Source organism: Chiloscyllium plagiosum, unplaced genomic scaffold, assembly GCF_037043375.1.
Source record: "Chiloscyllium plagiosum isolate Xiang-an unplaced genomic scaffold, Cpla_swu_hap1 HiC_scaffold_26, whole genome shotgun sequence".
In the NCBI taxonomy this organism is placed as follows: Eukaryota; Metazoa; Chordata; class Chondrichthyes; order Orectolobiformes; family Hemiscylliidae; genus Chiloscyllium; species Chiloscyllium plagiosum.
Genome location: NW_028270164.1, coordinates 15360148 through 15378016, shown reverse-complemented (window position 1 = coordinate 15378016; position 17869 = coordinate 15360148). Strand labels below are relative to the sequence as shown.

The 17869-nt window shown below is 40.8% G+C and overlaps 1 protein-coding gene and 1 long non-coding RNA gene across 3 annotated transcripts in view; both read left to right on the top strand.

The window, feature by feature from the left end:
• The first annotated feature begins 118 nt into the window (after window positions 1-118).
• Window positions 119-7331, top strand: LOC122563097 (uncharacterized). Of its 2 annotated transcripts, XR_015750892.1 has the most exons (4): window positions 119-427; window positions 1817-1884; window positions 3623-3767; window positions 4812-7331. It is a non-coding gene; the product is annotated as an uncharacterized LOC122563097 (long non-coding RNA). The 2 variants fall into 2 exon arrangements; XR_006315481.2 differs by lacking the exon at window positions 4812-7331 and having other exon boundaries at window positions 3623-4779.
• Window positions 7332-15923: 8592 nt separating this feature from the next.
• Window positions 15924-17869, top strand: part of nucks1a (nuclear casein kinase and cyclin-dependent kinase substrate 1a) — a 44014-nt gene continuing 42068 nt past the window's right edge. The window contains exon 1 of the mRNA XM_043716515.2: window positions 15924-16344. Coding sequence (XP_043572450.2) covers window positions 16328-16344 — 17 coding nt within the window. The 5' untranslated portion in view covers window positions 15924-16327. The remainder of the gene's footprint in view (window positions 16345-17869) is intronic.

The window sequence follows — 17869 nt, the reverse complement described above, 5'->3', positions numbered from 1 at the left end:
CACACTGCTAGCTGAAATGCATGGGAATGGTGGCAGCTAATGCATGGAGAATTTTGGTTGTTACTTGTTTTGATTTATTGTCATGTTTACCAAAGTATGGTGAAAAGGCTTTGTTTACAAGCAGTACAGGAAGATTATAGTCAGTAAGAACATGCAGATCACAGGTTGAAAAAGAACCTGTATAGAGTGACAAGCAGAAGGCTGGAAGGACATAACAAGTTAGGCAACATCAGGAGTGGAAAGTCAACATTTTGGGTGTAACCCTTCTCTGGGATTTAACACAAGATGTGCACAAAGCAAGATCAACATTTTGTTTGAGGCTGGCGAGTCCATTCATCAGTCCAACGGCAGGGAAGAAGCTACTCTTGAACTGCTGGTGTTCAAGCTTCTGTATCTCCTGCCTGTAGAAGAACACTTCAGGGGTGGGGTGAGTCTTTGATTTGGCAGCCTTGCTGCAGCAATAATGGACAAATGAGGCCCATGGCTGGAAGGTTGGCTACTGTGATATTCTGGGCTGTGCACTCTATCTTCTGTAGTTTCTTACAGTCCTGGGCAGAGCAGTGGGCAGAGCAGTTCCAAACCAGGCTGTTAAGCACCTGGCTAGTATGTTTCGTGGTGCATCTTTCTTTCAAAATTTGAGGGGTTTTTTTGTGTAGTTGAATTTCCTAAGCTGTCTGAGGAAGAGGAGGCATTATTGTGCCCTCTTGACTGTCACATTGGAATTCCAGAACAGCTTATTGCCATTCCTCGGAACTTGGTACTACCAACCCCCACAACCTTCGTTCTGCTGATTTTGTAGATGCATTCTCACTTCTTCCTGAAGTCCAATATCAGTTTGTTTTGATGACATTGAGACAGGTTGTTAACATTGCACCACACCACCAAGCACACTTTCTCCTTTCGACTGCTCATTGCTGATGATACTTAGGACTGATAAACTCAAACTCGTAGATAGTTTGGTTGGAATTTTGCTACTTAGTTACGGGTATTCAGGAAGGACAGTAATTGGCTGAGAATGCAAGGGGGGCCTTCAGTGTTGAGGGTTACTGTGGAGGAGGTACAGTTGTCAATCTTCACTGCTGTCTCAGCATCAGGAAGCCGAGGATACAGTTGTGCAGGGCAGAGCCAAGACCTAAATCTCAGTTTTGAGATCAGTCTGGACAGGACAGTGAAGAAGTTGTAAATTTTAGTGGTGCTGGAAAAGCAGCAATGGAAGAGCAGGAAAATTGACGTTTCGGGCAAAAGTCCTTCATCAGGAATGAAGGCTGGGAGTATCTGGAGTGGAGAGATTTGGGGGGGGTGGGGCTGGGGAGAAGGTAACTCCAGACCACAATAGGTGGGGATGAAGGTGATAGGACAGCAAGTCTGTTTCAGGACATAGTTGAAGAGCTTCAGGGCTGAGATGAAGACCTGTGGGTTGCAGTGAGAGACTCAGATTCTTGTAGAGAGAGGAGTACTTCAAGGTAGGCATCCTTGCAAGAGGATTCACAGTAAGGTTAAAATCAACTGGGGGGGGGAAAAAGTGAGGACTGCAGATGCTGGAAATCAGAGTCTAGATTAGTGGTGCTGGAAAAGCACAGCAGGTCAAGCTGTAGTCGATGTCAGACTCCTGCTCATAGGTATCCTTGCCCTGATGTTCCAGGGATGAGTGGAGGGTTGGGGAAATGGCATCTGCTATAGATCTGTTTTACATTGGTAGTCAAATTGTAGGGATTGAGTTAATACACATTTTTACAGTACTTAACATTACAAGTTAGTTTGCAGAATTAAGGTCTTGTTATATTCACAAGAACGTTAACTATTTTTCTTTCACCAGGTGAAGGCAGTGCTGGTAATTGTCAAACATTTCAGCTGTGGGTCTGGAGTATCTCATAGGCCAGTCAGGTAAGGACAGCAATTTCCTTCCCTGATAGACATCGATCTGGTTCTCGAATGTCTCCAACAATCAACAATAGATTCATCTTTAGACTCTTAATTCCAGGTGTTTTTATTGAATCCAAGTTCTACCATCTGCAGTTCTTCAAAACATTGTCTGGGTCTCTGCATTAACAGTCCAGCGATTGATACCGCTAAGCTTTTGCCTTCCCCCTTTTGCTTTTACTTTTTCTGCCATTTAATGGAAACTTCTGAAGTTTGTGGATCATTGAATATAGCCTGGAAACTGAAGGTAGATGTGCCACTTGCAAGCCCAATAAATACTTTCAAACCTTGTGTATCCCTCTACTAGTAGTAGTTGCATTATGAATTTAAAACAACATTGACTTTGCTTTGTTGATTCAACTAAAACTTAGATCTGAGAACAACAGATGTTTGGATGAGAAAGCCCAATACAGCAATGAGTCTCTTGTGCCAACTGCGTTCATGTACTTTGGAATTTGGTTAGGTGTCATTCTTGTAATTTGAAGAGTTTTGGGCTTGGAGCAATTAATTTTAAAAAGCATCCCAACTTATTGATAAAGTTTTATATTAAGTCTGACATGGTATCATACAGGCAAAAGTGAGGACTGCAGATGCTGGAAACCACAGTTTAGATCAGAGTGGTGCTGGAAAAGCACAGCAGGTGAGGCAGCATCCTGTTCCTATGGTATCGTACAGCACTTTGTATGTAAATGGGGATTGCAATGTGAAGCATCAGAGCTTGTTAATGTTCTAACTAATTGGTTTGGATACTGGGAGCCAACTAATTTATTGACAGGCTGATTATTAGGCATAAAATGTCAACTTTTTTTGGGGGTGGGGAAAAGACCCTAAGGTACAAATTAACACCTTTATATACAAATAATATATATATATCACTAAGTGGGATATGAATATTGATTCTTGTATAAGCATTAGTAACATGGAAAAATAAATTTCTCTTTATTCCTGGTTTGGTTTCTAGTGGTTTTGCAGCAGTAGGGTTTCACTTAATTGAAAATGTAAATTTTGTTCCTGTACCCTTTTTTCAGTATGAATTTGAATGCCTGAGTTGATGCTTTTGAGTTTGTAGCCCTGTATCCTGCACTGGGGGTTTCTAATTCAGTCATAGAACACTGCAATGTGGAAGCAGGCCATTCAGCCCCATGGAGTCCATACTCGGCATCCCACCCCCTCCGTATCCACTCTATCCCTGAAACCCTACATTTCGGATGGCTAATCCACATCCTTTGGATTGAGAGGAAACTGGAGCATCCTGAGACAACTCCAGCAGATGCTGGGAGAATGTGTGTGTGTGTGGAGTTTGCATAGTCACCCAAGGATGCATGGAATCAAACGTGGAGCTGAGAGGTGGCAGTGCTAACCACTGTGCCTCCCCATTTGTTCAATTATTTCCATTCTTAATTAGTTGCAATATAAATGCGCTGGGTGGAAATGCTTTATGTGCAGGCTTTTGGCTTCCATGCTTTCTGGATGGCTATTAATTGTTCAGGTTTCAAATGGAATATGGGAAGAAATTGAAGAAGTTTTCATGTATTTTCAATCCATGTACATTATGTTTTAAGTGGGATTTAAAAAAAAAACCTGGCTTAATAAATCGGTTTTTAAAATCTAGTGTAAAATCTGTAATACATTTTGAATAGATATCATGAAATATCATTTAAATATAACTGCTCTTCTATTTTTATTCCTCTTTATGCTGCAGAGCCTCTATCTCCTATTCAGATATGTGGTTGCACACGCAACAAGAAATAAAGGGGTATGAAGTGTAGTACCCCCCAAGATCAACAATGATCATACTAAACAGTGGAGCAAGCTCAACAGGCCATATGATCTACTTGAATTATTCTGTGAGCTGCTTTTTTTTTAAAAAAAAAGACAAATCATGCTTGCAGATATGTGGAAGATTTCAGTAACTGATTCTTGTCCTATGCTGAGACTTTGCACTATACATGCGTCTGTCTAAAACTGCTGAATGAGGAGGTTTGCTATATCTTTGTATGCCATATTAGATGCATTTGGTTTAAACATCTGTCATGGAAAAGTGAACTTATTATGGACTTCATTTAGTATCAGTGTCAAGTAATCCTAAAATGGAGAATGTGATTATAGAAAGCACTTATCGTGAATTTGCTGTTCAGTTTGTGATTTAAGTCCAGTTACACAGCATTTTTTTTTTCAACTTTTGGTTTGGAAATGATGCCTTTCAATATTAACTTTCGCAGTTTGTGCCAAATACGAGATGTATGTTGGAAGGACATAAATTGAGTTTGTGATCAGTTTGTAAAGTTTCATAGGAAACGATTCATTATAAATTCTTTACCAATCTTAAAGGGATAATTAAGTTCTCTTGATATTTCACTTGGGCCAAAACTCTACCAAAAACTTACTTGCACTACAAGTCCCAGACTTTGACATATACATTTTACTTGTCCCTTCAGTTTAAGACCATCTCAATCTTGCAACACCATTTCTAGCATGCAACTATACTAACCCTTAGTGTTTATTAAATACTACACCTCTGATAACCAAGATGTGGTGATGCTTCTAGCAACAAGAACAGATTTGAGCTGCTGAAATCCAAATTGTGTAATGTCCTTGAAGCTTTGTTTTGAAGCACAAAATGGGACAAGTATAATATGGTTGGTTGTCTTCAGTAGAAGGGTGGTAATATATATTTAAAGCAGATTTGCTACCATCTTAAATTAATTTAACATTCAAATTTTTCTTGACAATGAATTGAGTGACTTGTAAGTTTAGAATTACTTTGAAAGGTTGATGTTTCTAAACTACTCAGAGTTCCATAGTGCACTCTAGGTGCAAAGGATTTATATCAATAACAATGGCATGTGTACTCTGTAATTTTCAACTTTTTTTTGTCATTCCTTTTACAGGTGAAGGTTTCAACAGCCTTTTTTGTGATCTCAAATGTTGCAATACTGCCTTGGCACCCTTCATGAACTTAAGTTCATCAGGAACTCACTGTCTAACTCTGAATTTGCACCATCTCATTTGTGTATAATATTGTACTCTGACTTTGAATTTCCAATTTCTGAATGCTTCTATTTTAATGTTATCCTCACATGCAGTTCCCCTAAGTGGCCTTACTCTTTGCCATCTATGTAACTTTCCCAATCTTAGAACTCTCCATGCCTTTTGGTCCTACTTTGACTCTGACTCTGATTACAATCCAATGAAGCAGCAGTGTTGGATGATTACAAGGAGATCTTTTGAATAGAGTTTCACAGCATGAAATCAGGGACGCTTTGGTACAAATGGTCCACGCTGACCATATTCCTAAACTGAACTAGTCCCACCTGCCTGCGCTTGGACCATAACCCTCAACTTTTTCCTACTAGTGAACCTATCTAAATGTCTCAACATTGTAACTCTACCTATATCCATCATTTTCTCTGGCATCTACTCCACACCATTTGTTTTTAAAATAAAAACAAAGTCCCTCCTGTAGTTAAATTTTTCTCTCCCCTTAATATAACCCTAATTTTGAACAACTCCACCCTAGGAAAAGACACTTGTTGTTCATCTTATTGATGCCTCTCATAATTTTTGAAACTTGTTTCCTCCAGTCAAAAGTCCCAGCCTTTCTAGTGTTTTTTTTTTCCTTTTGGTTGTTGAAACTCAAACCCTCCATTCCTGGCAACATCTTGGTAAACTTTTCTGAATCCTCTCCAGTTTAATAATATCCTTTCCTATAACGGGGCAACCAGAACTGCACACAGAACTTCAAAGTTCCAGACAACATGATGTTCAAACTCCTAAATCGAAGGTCTGTGTAAAGAGGGCAAGTGTGCTAAATAGTCTTATGCACCACAAGTAGATGGGGTGGTTATTTCAAAGAATTAGGTACCTGAACCCCTAGATGTGTTCTACAACCCTACCCAGGGCCCTACATTAACTGTACAAACCCTGAACTTGTTTGTATTACCAAATTGAATACCCTTTATTCATCCAAATTGAATTTCATCTGCCAGTCAGCCTATAGACCCAATTGATCAAGATCTCCTTGTAATCATAGCCATCACTGTTCACTATACCACCAATTTTGGTGTCATATGCAAACTTATTGACCATGCATTGTAAGTTATTTGGATGAGAATATACATAAATGACAAGTCAACCCAGTACCAATCCCTATGGAACACCACTAGTCACCAGCCTCCAGTATGAAAAACAACCCTCCACAGTTACCCTCTGTCTCCTACTGTAAAGCCAATTTTGGATCCAATTGGCAAGATGCATCTGAATCCCATGTGACATACTTTATTAGTCTAACATGCAGAACTGGTCAAAGGCTTTACTAAAGTCCAAGTAAACAATGTCCACTGCTCTGCCCTCCATTATTTTTGGTACTTCCTGGAAAAAAAACTCCAGGTTAGTAAGGCACGATTTCCCCCTCACATAACCATGCTGACTATTCTTAATCAATCTTTGCCTCTCCGAATGCATTTAAATCCCATTTTTTGAGAATCTCTTCCAACAACTGATCTACCATCAATGTCAGACTCCCAGGTCTATCATTTTTAGGTTTCTCCTTACAGCCTTTCTTAAACAATGGCACAATGTTACCTACCCACCAGTACTTCCCTCGTATAAGACAATACAGATATTTTTGTGGGCTCGGCAAGTTCCCCTCTCGCTTTCCACAATGTCCTGTGATTCACTGGATTAGGTCCTGGGGAGTTATCAACCTTCATATTTTCAAAGACCTCCTGCACTTCCTCTTCTGTAATGTGAACTATTTTCAAAACTTCAATATTTAGTTCCCTGAGTTTTGGAGCCTCCATTTGTCTCAAATTTGCAAAATGTTCATTTTCCAATTTCCTGAGGTTCAATACAGAAACCCCATTGATCTTTGAAGGGTTCTAATCTCTCCAGTTGATCTCTAGCTCTCAGGGGAATCCAAAAAGATTCTATATCTGCCAAGGCTATCTCTCATCCAGTCTTTGCCTTCCTGATTTCCTTCTTAAGAATGCCCCTACATCCTTCATACTCTCCGACAGATTCAGTTGATCCCAGTTGTCAATATCTAATAAAAGATTATTTTCTTTAAACTTCTTGACTACAACCTCAACATCTCCATTCATCCACTGTTCCCTAATCTTACTAGCCTTGCCTTTCACTCGAACATAACATTGATTGTGAACTCTCATTATCACACTTTTTTGAAGGCTTACCACTTGTCAGTCATCTCTTTATCTGCAAACGGTCTACTCCAAACAACTTTTGAAAGTTCTTGTTTCATACCCTTAAGACTTCCATAATAGGTACATTTTATCCTTCTTTTCATAACTTTTAAAACTAACAGTACGATGTTTGATTTATGTAGAGTCTTTAAAGTGGTAGCAAAGTAATTAACAAATTGTCAGTACATTAGAAATAAAAATACAATGCTAGGAAAATCCAAGGTTGGGAAGCATCTGTGGAGGAAACAAAGTTCACTTTTCACTTTTTCTTTCCCCTTTGCGAATAGTTCCTGACTGAAACTTTTCCAGCATTCTTACTTCAGATCCATCACCTAGCATTTTACTTTTTGTCAGAATATCAACCCTGTAATTTAAACCAGCAGTAATTTTGGAAACATTGGCAAAAATTTGAAAATAGAATAGTTCCTATATATGGGGTAAAGATTTTCAGCTGCCCTACCCAGATCTCAACTATACCCTGTGACAAACGATCATTGGTTTCATGCAGTCCCGTAAGGCAGAGCGCTATTTTGTGGCCAAAGCCTAGTTCCCTAGCTGATTCAATAATTTTTTAATAAATATTTATTAGCAAATTTTTTAACTTTACAAACATATAAAATTATTGAAAAATACAATCAACAAATCTGTATAATAGAGAAAAAATACACAAATTACAGTACTACTGTCTACTAACCTACCCTATAATATACAATAAACCCTAACACTGCAAAGCAACAACAATAAGTAAGGAAATAACTAATAGATTTTTTTAAAAAGCAAAAGAGAAAATACAGATACAAAACAGCTATGCTCAGCACAAAGCTCCTAAACAAAAGAACGGGAGCATTGTGTATGTACCCGTATTAACTCAGGAGTCCCACCTCCAGGACCCAGGGCTCAACAAACCTAACCAACCTGGTTAAACAAACTCCCTAGTTAAGATAGCCGACAACTCTATATCCAAATAACTCAAGTAGGGCTGCCATGTCTTATAAAAATGGTCTGTTGTGTGGTGCACTGTGTTTGTCAAAGAAAATCCAACGGAATATGCTCCATAATTAATTTCCGCCACCCCAGCAAGCTTGGCGGGTTCTCAGACACACAGTTCATCAGAATTTTCTTCCGTGCACAGTATGCAAGAATATTAGATGGTAAATTCGGTGACCCACTAATTTTTAATAAGATGAGCAGATGCCCACGTGGAATAAGGGAATCAAAGACTAATGGGATAATGCAGGAAAGTGGATTTGAGCATTATCAGATCAGCCATGATCTCATTGAATTGTTGAGCAGACTTTATAGGTCAAATAGCTGCCTTCTGCTTCTACTACTTACAGTAGGTTCACTGCATTTTTGAGTAAGTTATAGAAAGGATTCTGGGTAATCCAAGATGGAGGACGGGAAAAATTTCTGGCTGTAACAGCTGCTCCTTATTTGAGGTATTTTAGGTGTCGGAGGTGATTTCCTCGACTTCCAGGAGCAGCAATTACTGTTTTATATGCTGTAGCATTGTTTTGGAACTTGAGAAAAAAAGTCAAAACAACAGCAATTTTAAAAGGGAGAAGAACAAACAAAGGAAGCACATGGCAAGGTCAGTGCAGGAGAGAGAAAGAAACTGACACCACAATGAACCAATACAGTTACTGCCTTTGCTATTTGAATTCATGTATCGCTGGACATAGGAGTGCGTCTGGGAAAATTAACTAACAGTGAAATTCACAACTGACCTTGGAGGAACTGTTTGGGCAAAGTCACAGCACAGAAACAGATAAGTGAATTGTTTTAAGTATGGCTACAGAAAGTCTGCAGTAGTGAGTAGAGCGGGTTCATTTTTGATTTTTTTTTTTGCGTTGTATCTCTTGATTAAACTTAAAATATAAGCCGTAACTATTAATTTAACCTGGGGCAGTGTTTTGTGGAGGAATAAGACTGTGTTATTTTCTGGGTCTGCAGATTGTGAAGGAGCAAAAATGGCCTTTACAGGAGTGATATGCGCTTCGTGCCACATGTGGGAGTTTAAAGAGAGTTTAAGGGTTACTGTGGATTAAATCTGCAATAAATACTGTTGGTTGCGAATCCTATCAGATCGAATGGATCGGTTGGAAAGAGAGTTAGAGGCAGTGAGGAATTTGCAACAGCATGTGATGGATGGCAGTTATAGGAAGGGGGGGGAAAGTCTCAGATACAGTCACATAGATGGGTTAACTTCAGGAAAGGTAAGAGGTCGGCAAGTAGTGCAGCAGTCTTCTGTGGCTATCCCCATTTCAAACAAGTATGCTGTTTTGGAAAATGTAGGGGGTGATTTGAGTCACAGGGAAACATAGCATGAATAGCCAAGTTTCTGGTATTCAGACTGGCTCTAATGCAATGAGGGGTACGTTGGGTTCCAAGAGATCAATTGTGTAAGGGACTCTCTAGTCCGAAGTACAGACAGACGTTTCTGTGGCCAGCAGTAAAAAATCAGAATGGTGTATTGCTTCCCTGGTGTCAGGATCAAGAGAGGGTGCAGAATGTTCTCAAGGGGAAGAGGGGCCAGGAGAGGTCATTGTCCACATTGGAACCAACAACATAGGAAGGGAAAAGGTTGAGATTCTGAAGGGAGGTTACAGAAAGTTGGGCAGGAATTTAAAAAGGAGATCCTCAAGAGTAGTAATATCTGGATTATTCCTGGTGCTACGAGCTAGTGAGGACAGGAATTGGAGGATAGAGCAGGTGAATGTATGGCTGAGGAGCTGGTGTATGGGAGAAAGATTTACATTTTTGGATCAGTGGAATCTCTTTTGGGGTAGAAGTGACCTGCTCTTAGGAAACAAGGCAGGGCAGGTGACTGAGCTGTCAGTGGGGGAGCACTTTGGGGCTAACGACCATAAATCTATTAGATTTAAAATAGTGATGGAATAGGATAGACCACATCTAAAAGTTGAAGTTCTAAATTGCAGAAGGGCCAATTTTGACGGTATTAGGCAAGAACATTCAAAAGGTAATTGGGGGCAGGTAAAGGGATAGCTGGGAAATGGGAGGCCTTCAGAAATGAGAAAACGAGAATCCAGAGAAAGAATATTCCTGTTAGGATGAAAGCAAATGCTGGTAGGTATAGGGAATGCTGATGACTGAAGAAATTGAGGGTTTGGTTAAGAAAAAGGAAGCATATGTCAGGTATAGACAGGATAGATCGAGTGAATCCTTAGAGTATAAAGGCAGTAGGAGTATACTTAAGAGGGAAAACAGGAGGGCAGAAAGTGGACATGAGATAGCTTTGGCAAATAGAATTAAGGAAGTACTGGATGTCTTGAAATGGGTAAAGGTGGATAAATCCCCAGGACCTGAGCAGATGTACTCTAGAACTCTGGGAAGCTAGAGAAGTGTGGGCCTCTTGCTGAGATATTTGTCTCGTCGATAGTCACAGGTGAGGTGACAGAAGACTGAACGTTGGCTAACATGGTGCCACTGTTTAAGAAGAGTGGTAAGGACAAGCCAGGGAATTATTGACCAGTGAGCCTGACGTCAGTGGTGGGCAAATTGTTGGAGGGAATCCTGAGGGACAGGATATACATGTATTTGGAAGGGAAAGGACTCATTAGGGATAGTCAACATGGCTTTGTGCGTGGAAAATCATGTCTCACAAACTTGATTGAGTTTTTTGAAGAAGTAACGAAGAGGATCGATGAGGGCAGAGCAGTAGATGTGATATATGTGGACTTGAGTAAGGCGTTCGACAACGTTCCCCATGGGAGACTGGTGAGCAAGGTTAGATCTCACGGAATACAGGGAGAACTAGTCATTTGGATACAGAACTGGTTCAAAGGTACAAGACAGGTTGGTGGTGGAGGGTTGTTTTTCAGACTGGAGGCCTATGACCAATGGAATGCCACAAGGATCTGTGCTGGGTCCACTACTTTTTGTCATTTACATAAATGATTTGGATGTAAGCATAAGAGGTACAGTTAATAAGTTTGCAGATGACACCAAAATTGAAGGTGATTACAACAGGATCTTGACCAGATGGGCCAATGGGCTGAGAAGTGGCAGATGGAGTTTAATTCAGAAAAATGCGAGGTGCTGCATTTTGGGAAAGCAAATCTTAGCAGGACCAATGTACTTAATGGTAAGGTCCTAGGGAGTGTTGCTGAAGAAAGAGACCTTGGAGTGCAGGTTCATAGCTCCTTGAAAGTGGAGTCGCAGGTAGATAAGATAGTGAAGAAGGCGTTTGGTATGCTTTCTTTTATTGGTCAGAGTATTGAGTACAGGAATTGGGAGGTCATGTTGCGGCTTTACAGGACATTGGTTAGGCCACTGTTGGAATATTGTGTGCAATTCTGATCTCCTTGCTATCGGAAAGATGTTGTGAAACTTGAAAAGGTTCAGAAAAGATTTACAAGGATGTTGCCAGGGTTGGTGGATTTGAGCCATAGGGAGAGGCTGAACAGGCTGGGGCTGTTTTCCCTGGAGCATCGGAGGTTGAGGGGTGACCTTATAGAGGTTTACAAAATCATGAGGGGCATGGATAGGATAAATAGACAAAGTCTTTTCCCTGGGATCGGGGATAGGTTTAGGGTGAGAGGGGAAAGATATAAAAGGGACCTAAAGGGGCAACTTTTTCACAGAGGGTGGTACATATATGGAATAAGCTGCCAGAGGAAGTGGTGGAGGCTGGTACAATTGCAACATTTAAAAGGCATTTGGATGGGTATATGAATAGGAAGGTTTGGAGGGATGTGAGCCCGGTGCTGGCAGGTGGGACTAGATTGGGTTGGGATATCTGGTTGGCATGGACGGTTTGGACCAAAGGGTCTATTTCCATGCTGTACATCTCTATGACTATTAACTTTATCCTGTGTACCACTTCTGTTTCCTCCTGATAGCCTTTGAACTGTTGCATTCTGTTTCTCATTGCATTTAGGAAAAGGATTTTGCCAGGATCCTAAACCAAATCTCTATCCCAATGACCAGTCTTTTAAAAGACAAGCCTTGCGTTTTAATAGTGCTTTCCACTGTCAGTCAATGCAATACTTCATTAGCTGATAGCCACTGTTATAATTTAGGATACGTGACACTTAATATGCACACAATGGCAAAGTGACTGGAATTATCTTGTGATGTTGATTTTGAAGGATAAATATTGGATGGGGTCTGTTGGAAATACCCCTGCTGTACTTACCATTATTTCAAAGGGGTTTTTATTTCCACAACAAATACAATACTACTGATGCTGGAAAACTGAAACAAAAACAGAAAATGCTGGAGAAGCGCAGGTAGAAGCATCTGTGGAGAAAGGATTAGAGGGTTTGAAACTGGTGTGATTCTTACTGCAGCACAAGGGGGCCTGGCCTTGACTTAATACAGGCAAGAGGACAGCATCCTTTGATATTCCTTCAGTATTGCATTACTTTTCCTGCCCTTTTTTTTTGTACTAGTTTCCTGAAGTGGGATTTCAATCTGCAGCCTTCCACTGGAAAAGGTGAGTGCTTGCCCTTTTAAGCCACAGCAAAACATTATTTCCCACAACATCACAATCATAAATATATAGTGCAGAAAGAAGCTATTCAGCTCATTTTCTGCACTGCCCCTCAAGCAAACAACATTATTACCTGGGAAATATGATGCAGGTTGTTGATCTGGCCTGCTTGAACTTTCCTATGTTCAATACAGTAACACAAACAGACTTGAAAGTTATAGGTCATGAAAGAAGAGTCAGGAGCAAAGTGGGTCCAAAATCAGCTGAGTGATAGGACAGTAATGGTTACTGTATTTTTTTTTCCAGGTGAATGAGGTTGTATTGGAGTTTCTTAGGGACTGGTATTGGGATCCTGGCTTTTCCTGATTATTTATAATCTAAAATGTTTGGTGTTCATGGAAGAATTTCAAAGTTTGCAGATGACACAATTTGGAATAATTTTCAAACTGAGGATAGTGCAGAACTCCAGAAGAACATAGACGAGTTAGTGGAGTAGGTAGGAGGTGACAGATGAAGTGTGAGATGCTGTAGAGGCAGATGAACGTGGATCTATATGCGCAGAGTCATAGAGCTGTACAGTATGGGAACAGACCCTCAGATGCCTTTTAAATGTTGTAATTGTACCAGCATCTACCACTTCATCTGGCAACTCTTTCCATACACGCACCACCGTCTGTATGAAAAAGTTGCCCCTTAGGTCCCCCCCACCCAGGGAAAAGACCTTGGTTATTCACCCTATCCATGCCCTTCATGATTTTCTAAACTTCCTTTAAGGTCAGCCAACAGCCCCTGATGCTCCAGAGAAAATAACCCCAGCCTATTCAGTCTCTCCCTGTGGCTCAAACCCTCCAACCCGAGAAACATCCTTGTAAATCTTTTCTGAACCCTTTCAAGTTTCACAACATTCATCCTATATCAGGGAGATCAGAATTGCACGCAGTATTCCAAAAGTGGCCTTACCAATGTCCTGTTCAGCTGTAAAATGACCTCCCAACTCCTATACTGAATACACTAACAGCTAATGGCAAGCATACCAAATGCTGCTTTCACTATCCTATTTACCTGCACTCCAAGGTCTTTGTTCAGCAACGCTCCCCAGTACCTTACTATTAAGGTGTAGGTCCTCCTTGATTTGCTTTTCCAAATTGTAGCATTTAAATCAAACTCCGTTCATTTGGCACTCCTTGGCCCATTGGCCCGTATGACCAAGATCCTGCAATACTTTGTCCCAATTTAGTGTCATCTGCAAACTTATTAACCATACCTCCTATGTTCACATACAAATCATTTATAATGACAAAAAGCAATGGGCCTCTGTGCGTGCCTAGTTCTTCAAAAAACTCAATCAAGTTACTGAGACATGATTTCCCACACACAAAGCCATATTGACTATCCCCACTCAGTTTCTGCCTTTTCAAATACATGGAAATCCTGTCTCAGGATTCTTTCCAATAACTTGCCCACCACCAATATCAGGCTCACTGGTTTATAGTTCTGTGGATTTTCCTAACTACCTTATCATGAAAAGTGGCAGGATAATTAGTGATATTTCAAGCAGTAAACAAAGCTTGGCTTTATTCTTGCGTTCTATACCACTTATTAAGAAGGTGACACACTTGTTAGACCTTGGCCAGTGTTGTGTATGGTTCTGAACACCACATTATAGGAAGGATATGAACTTATTGGAAAGGTTTACAAGAATTATTCTAGGGATGAGAACTTCAACTGAAGTTAGATTGAAACAGTTAAGACTGTTCTCTGTGCAGAGAAGAACACTAAAAGGAGATCTGATGAAGGTTTCAAAAAAATTAGCTGGCTGCATACAGAGCGAGGAAACTGCTCCTTGTAAAATGAACAAGGGGACAGATTTGAAGTGATATGCAAAAGCAGCAAAGACGATAGGGAAAATAAAGTCTTTACCTAACAAGTAGTTAGGGTATGGAATGCACTGTCCAAACGTATGGTACAAGTGGGTTAGGTTGACCAAGTTAAAAATTACACAAACCAGGTTATAGTCCAACAGGTTTATTTGGAAATACTAGCTTTCGGAGCACTGTTCCTTCATAAGGTAGCTCTGAAGCAGGTTCCTAAGACATAAAATATCTAGGAAAAGTTCATAGTGCAACTGAAATGATCTATTGAACAAACACAGTTTGCTGTTAAGTCTTTTATCTTTTAGAAAAGCTTTCAGTTCATTAATGTGTAAGTCCAGAACTTCATAAGAAGTAACTTAAAAGTTCTGAGATTTTTTATATAAAAGTCACTTTTTCACATTGTAGCAGGAGGTAGAAGGGCAGGACTATGCCTAGTAGGGGGTGCACTGTGGGCAAGTCAATTTCTATACTATAGGTAATCTAATCCAATTGGATTGTGTACTGTTGCCTTATTGTGCCAGGGACAGTGGTTCGATTCCAACCTGGGCTGACTGTGTTGAGTTTGCACATTCTCCCCATGTCTGTGTGGGTTTTCTCCAGGTGCTTTGGTTTCTTCCCACAGTCCAAAGATGTGCACGTTACGTGAACTGACCATGCTAAATTACTCATGGTGTTCAGGGATGTGTAGTCTCGGTGCATTAGTCAGGGGTAAATGTAGGGAAATGGATTTGGGTGGGATATTCTTTGGAGGGTCGGTGTGGACTTCCACCTCGTAGGGGTTCGATGATGTTGGTTTTGAAGGGCTGCTGTGGGCACGATGGGCAGAATGGCCTTATCCTGCGCAGTTAGACTTCTGCGATTCTGTATCAAGATGGCGGTGGCAGGTTTTGCCGCCAAATTTCGGCGGGGCTACCGCGCAATGTGAGGGGAAAAAAATCACAAACGTTATTATAAAATGTACCTCTGCGTGGAGAGACTGTATCTTTGTGAAGCTCAATCCAACAACTTGCAAAACTATTTTTTTTATAATTACGAAGCGGCATAATTCGGGAGGGGGGGCATGGCGAATCTGTCGCCGCGAAATCGCAGGCTCGCCCAATTTGAATAAATCACCGTATTATTTCCCCAAGAAAAACAAGGCACGCGGCACTGCCATAATCCCCCCTGCCTGCAGTTTAAAAAAAAACTTGCCAGGATGCTCCTCCCGGTTTTCGTGGACTCCTTTGGCACGTTTCCCCTTCGAATCTACCGAAGCGAAACGTCGCCGTTCGCTGGCGCGCAGGAGCTGCAACCGAACGTGTTTGTTCGCCCCGCCCCTACCATCAACGGCTGCTGATGGGCAGGCGTCCCGGCCAATCGGAGAGCGGGTTGATTTTCAAACGGGCCAACGGCGGTGAGGTTGGTGGCGCACCGTCCAATGGGCATGAGGTGAAGGGGCGGGATTATGTCTGGTAGGGGGCGCACAGCGAGTTAGGTCGCCCTGGAAGTATTTTGCTCTTTTATCTCCTAGTTGTCCATTTACTGAGGGAATTCAGTCACATTTACTCCCTGTCTTTAAATACAGATCTATTTCAAACAACAAATAATAACAACAACCGGTTCAGGCGCTGGGCTCTTTTTTTTAAGAAAAATCGGAATTTTATTTCCACTCGTTCTCGTTTTCTTTAAATTGAAAAAAAATAAATATATAAATACATTAAAAGAAAAGGGGGAGGGGGTTTGTAATTGGTCGCCCGCCCGTGCGCTGAAGCCTGAGGCCTGCGGATTTTTTTCTTTTTTTAAAAAAAAGAAAGTATTTTTACGACTGAAGAGAAAACGGGAGAGAAATATATTCTCTGGTTTTATTCTTCGAAAACCCTCTGGTTCCCGCCGAAGAGATGTCGAGACCTGTCAGGTTCGTATGTGCAGCATTTAAATTCATGGGGGAATTCAGTGCGAATTTGTCTTTTTTTTCAAAGAAATCGCCCAGGAATTTATTTCTTAAAGTGGGTCCACGCTTCAAGGGCGACCCTCTACTCGTTTATTTGCTCTCGACTCCTTTCCCTCCCCCTTTATTTTTGTCCGTCTTTTGGAATAGTCTCCGTTTAAAAATGTGCACGCTTGTCTTTCCCTTGACCTTTTTTAGATATATTTTTATAACGTTCATTTTAATCCCTGGATTAAAACCATAAAGTGGCCTCCTTTCCCGTCTCTTCTGGCACCCCGCCCCCCTATCTTATTATAATGTACTACACCGTTTGTGCTCTCAGTGTAGCACAACAGCTGAATCTTGAAATCCGATTTAAATCATTACCTTTTTATCTATCGTGTGAATTGAGTCGTTCAATTTAATTTGAGGGGCTCCATGTTTTGCTCTAATGTGGTGTAGAGCTTGGTGTATGCAAAATGTATTTACATATGCGTTACGGTGTGTGCTTCTTAAGGCACGTGTGCGATTCCTGTTTTTAAACTCTTGTTTTATCCCATGTAGGGTTTAGCAAAGTCAGCATCTGGGTCTCCATTTTGAATTTTGTCCTGTAAAAGACATGTGGTTTCTGGGAAGTTGGAGGAACAAGTGGGCTCATGCTGTGACTGCATTCCAAATGACTGTTGTTCTGAATTCCTTGTGAAGTAAATAGGAAACTTATGTCTTTCAAATGATCACATTATCCATTGCTCTTAACAAGGTACCTGAGGAGCTATCATGGCAGACCTTTGTTTTAAGTCATTTAAAAGTGTATCTCTAATAGTCTGACCCTTTCAGCTGAGTTCTGTGACTGGAAGTGAGCAGAGGATGTATTTGAGCAGAAAGGATAGGATGTGCAGCCATAGTCATAGATCCATTCAGTTTCAAACCTGTTTAGAATGCAAATGTAAAATATTGTTTTCCCCCTCAACATGAGTATTCATTAAATTCTGATAGTATCATTTTAATTTTTTTGCTAAAAATCATTTTGGGTATTTAACTATAGAAAATACTAGCACTAGGCCACAGATCTGGCAATATCTGTGGTGAGTTAACATTCGAAAGTGATCACCTAGCTGATTTTCAGATCTTTCAGGTTTGTCATAGAGATGTATAGCACAGAAACAGACTCTTCGGTCCAACTTGTTCCTGCCAACTAGATATCCCAACCCAATCTAGTCCCACCTGCCAGCACCTGGCCCATAATCCCTCCAAACCCCGCCTATTGATATACCCATCTAGATGCCTTTTAAATGTTGCAATTGTACTAGCCTCCACCACTTCCTCTGGCAGCTCATTCCATATATGTAACACCCTCTGGGTAAAAAAGTTGCTCCTTTGGTCTCTTTTATATCTTTCCTCTCTCAGCCTAAGCCTATACTCTCTAGTTCCGGACTCCCCCACCTCAGGGAAGAGACTTTGTCTATTTGTTCTATCCATGCTCTTCATGATTTTGTAAATCTCTATAAGGTCA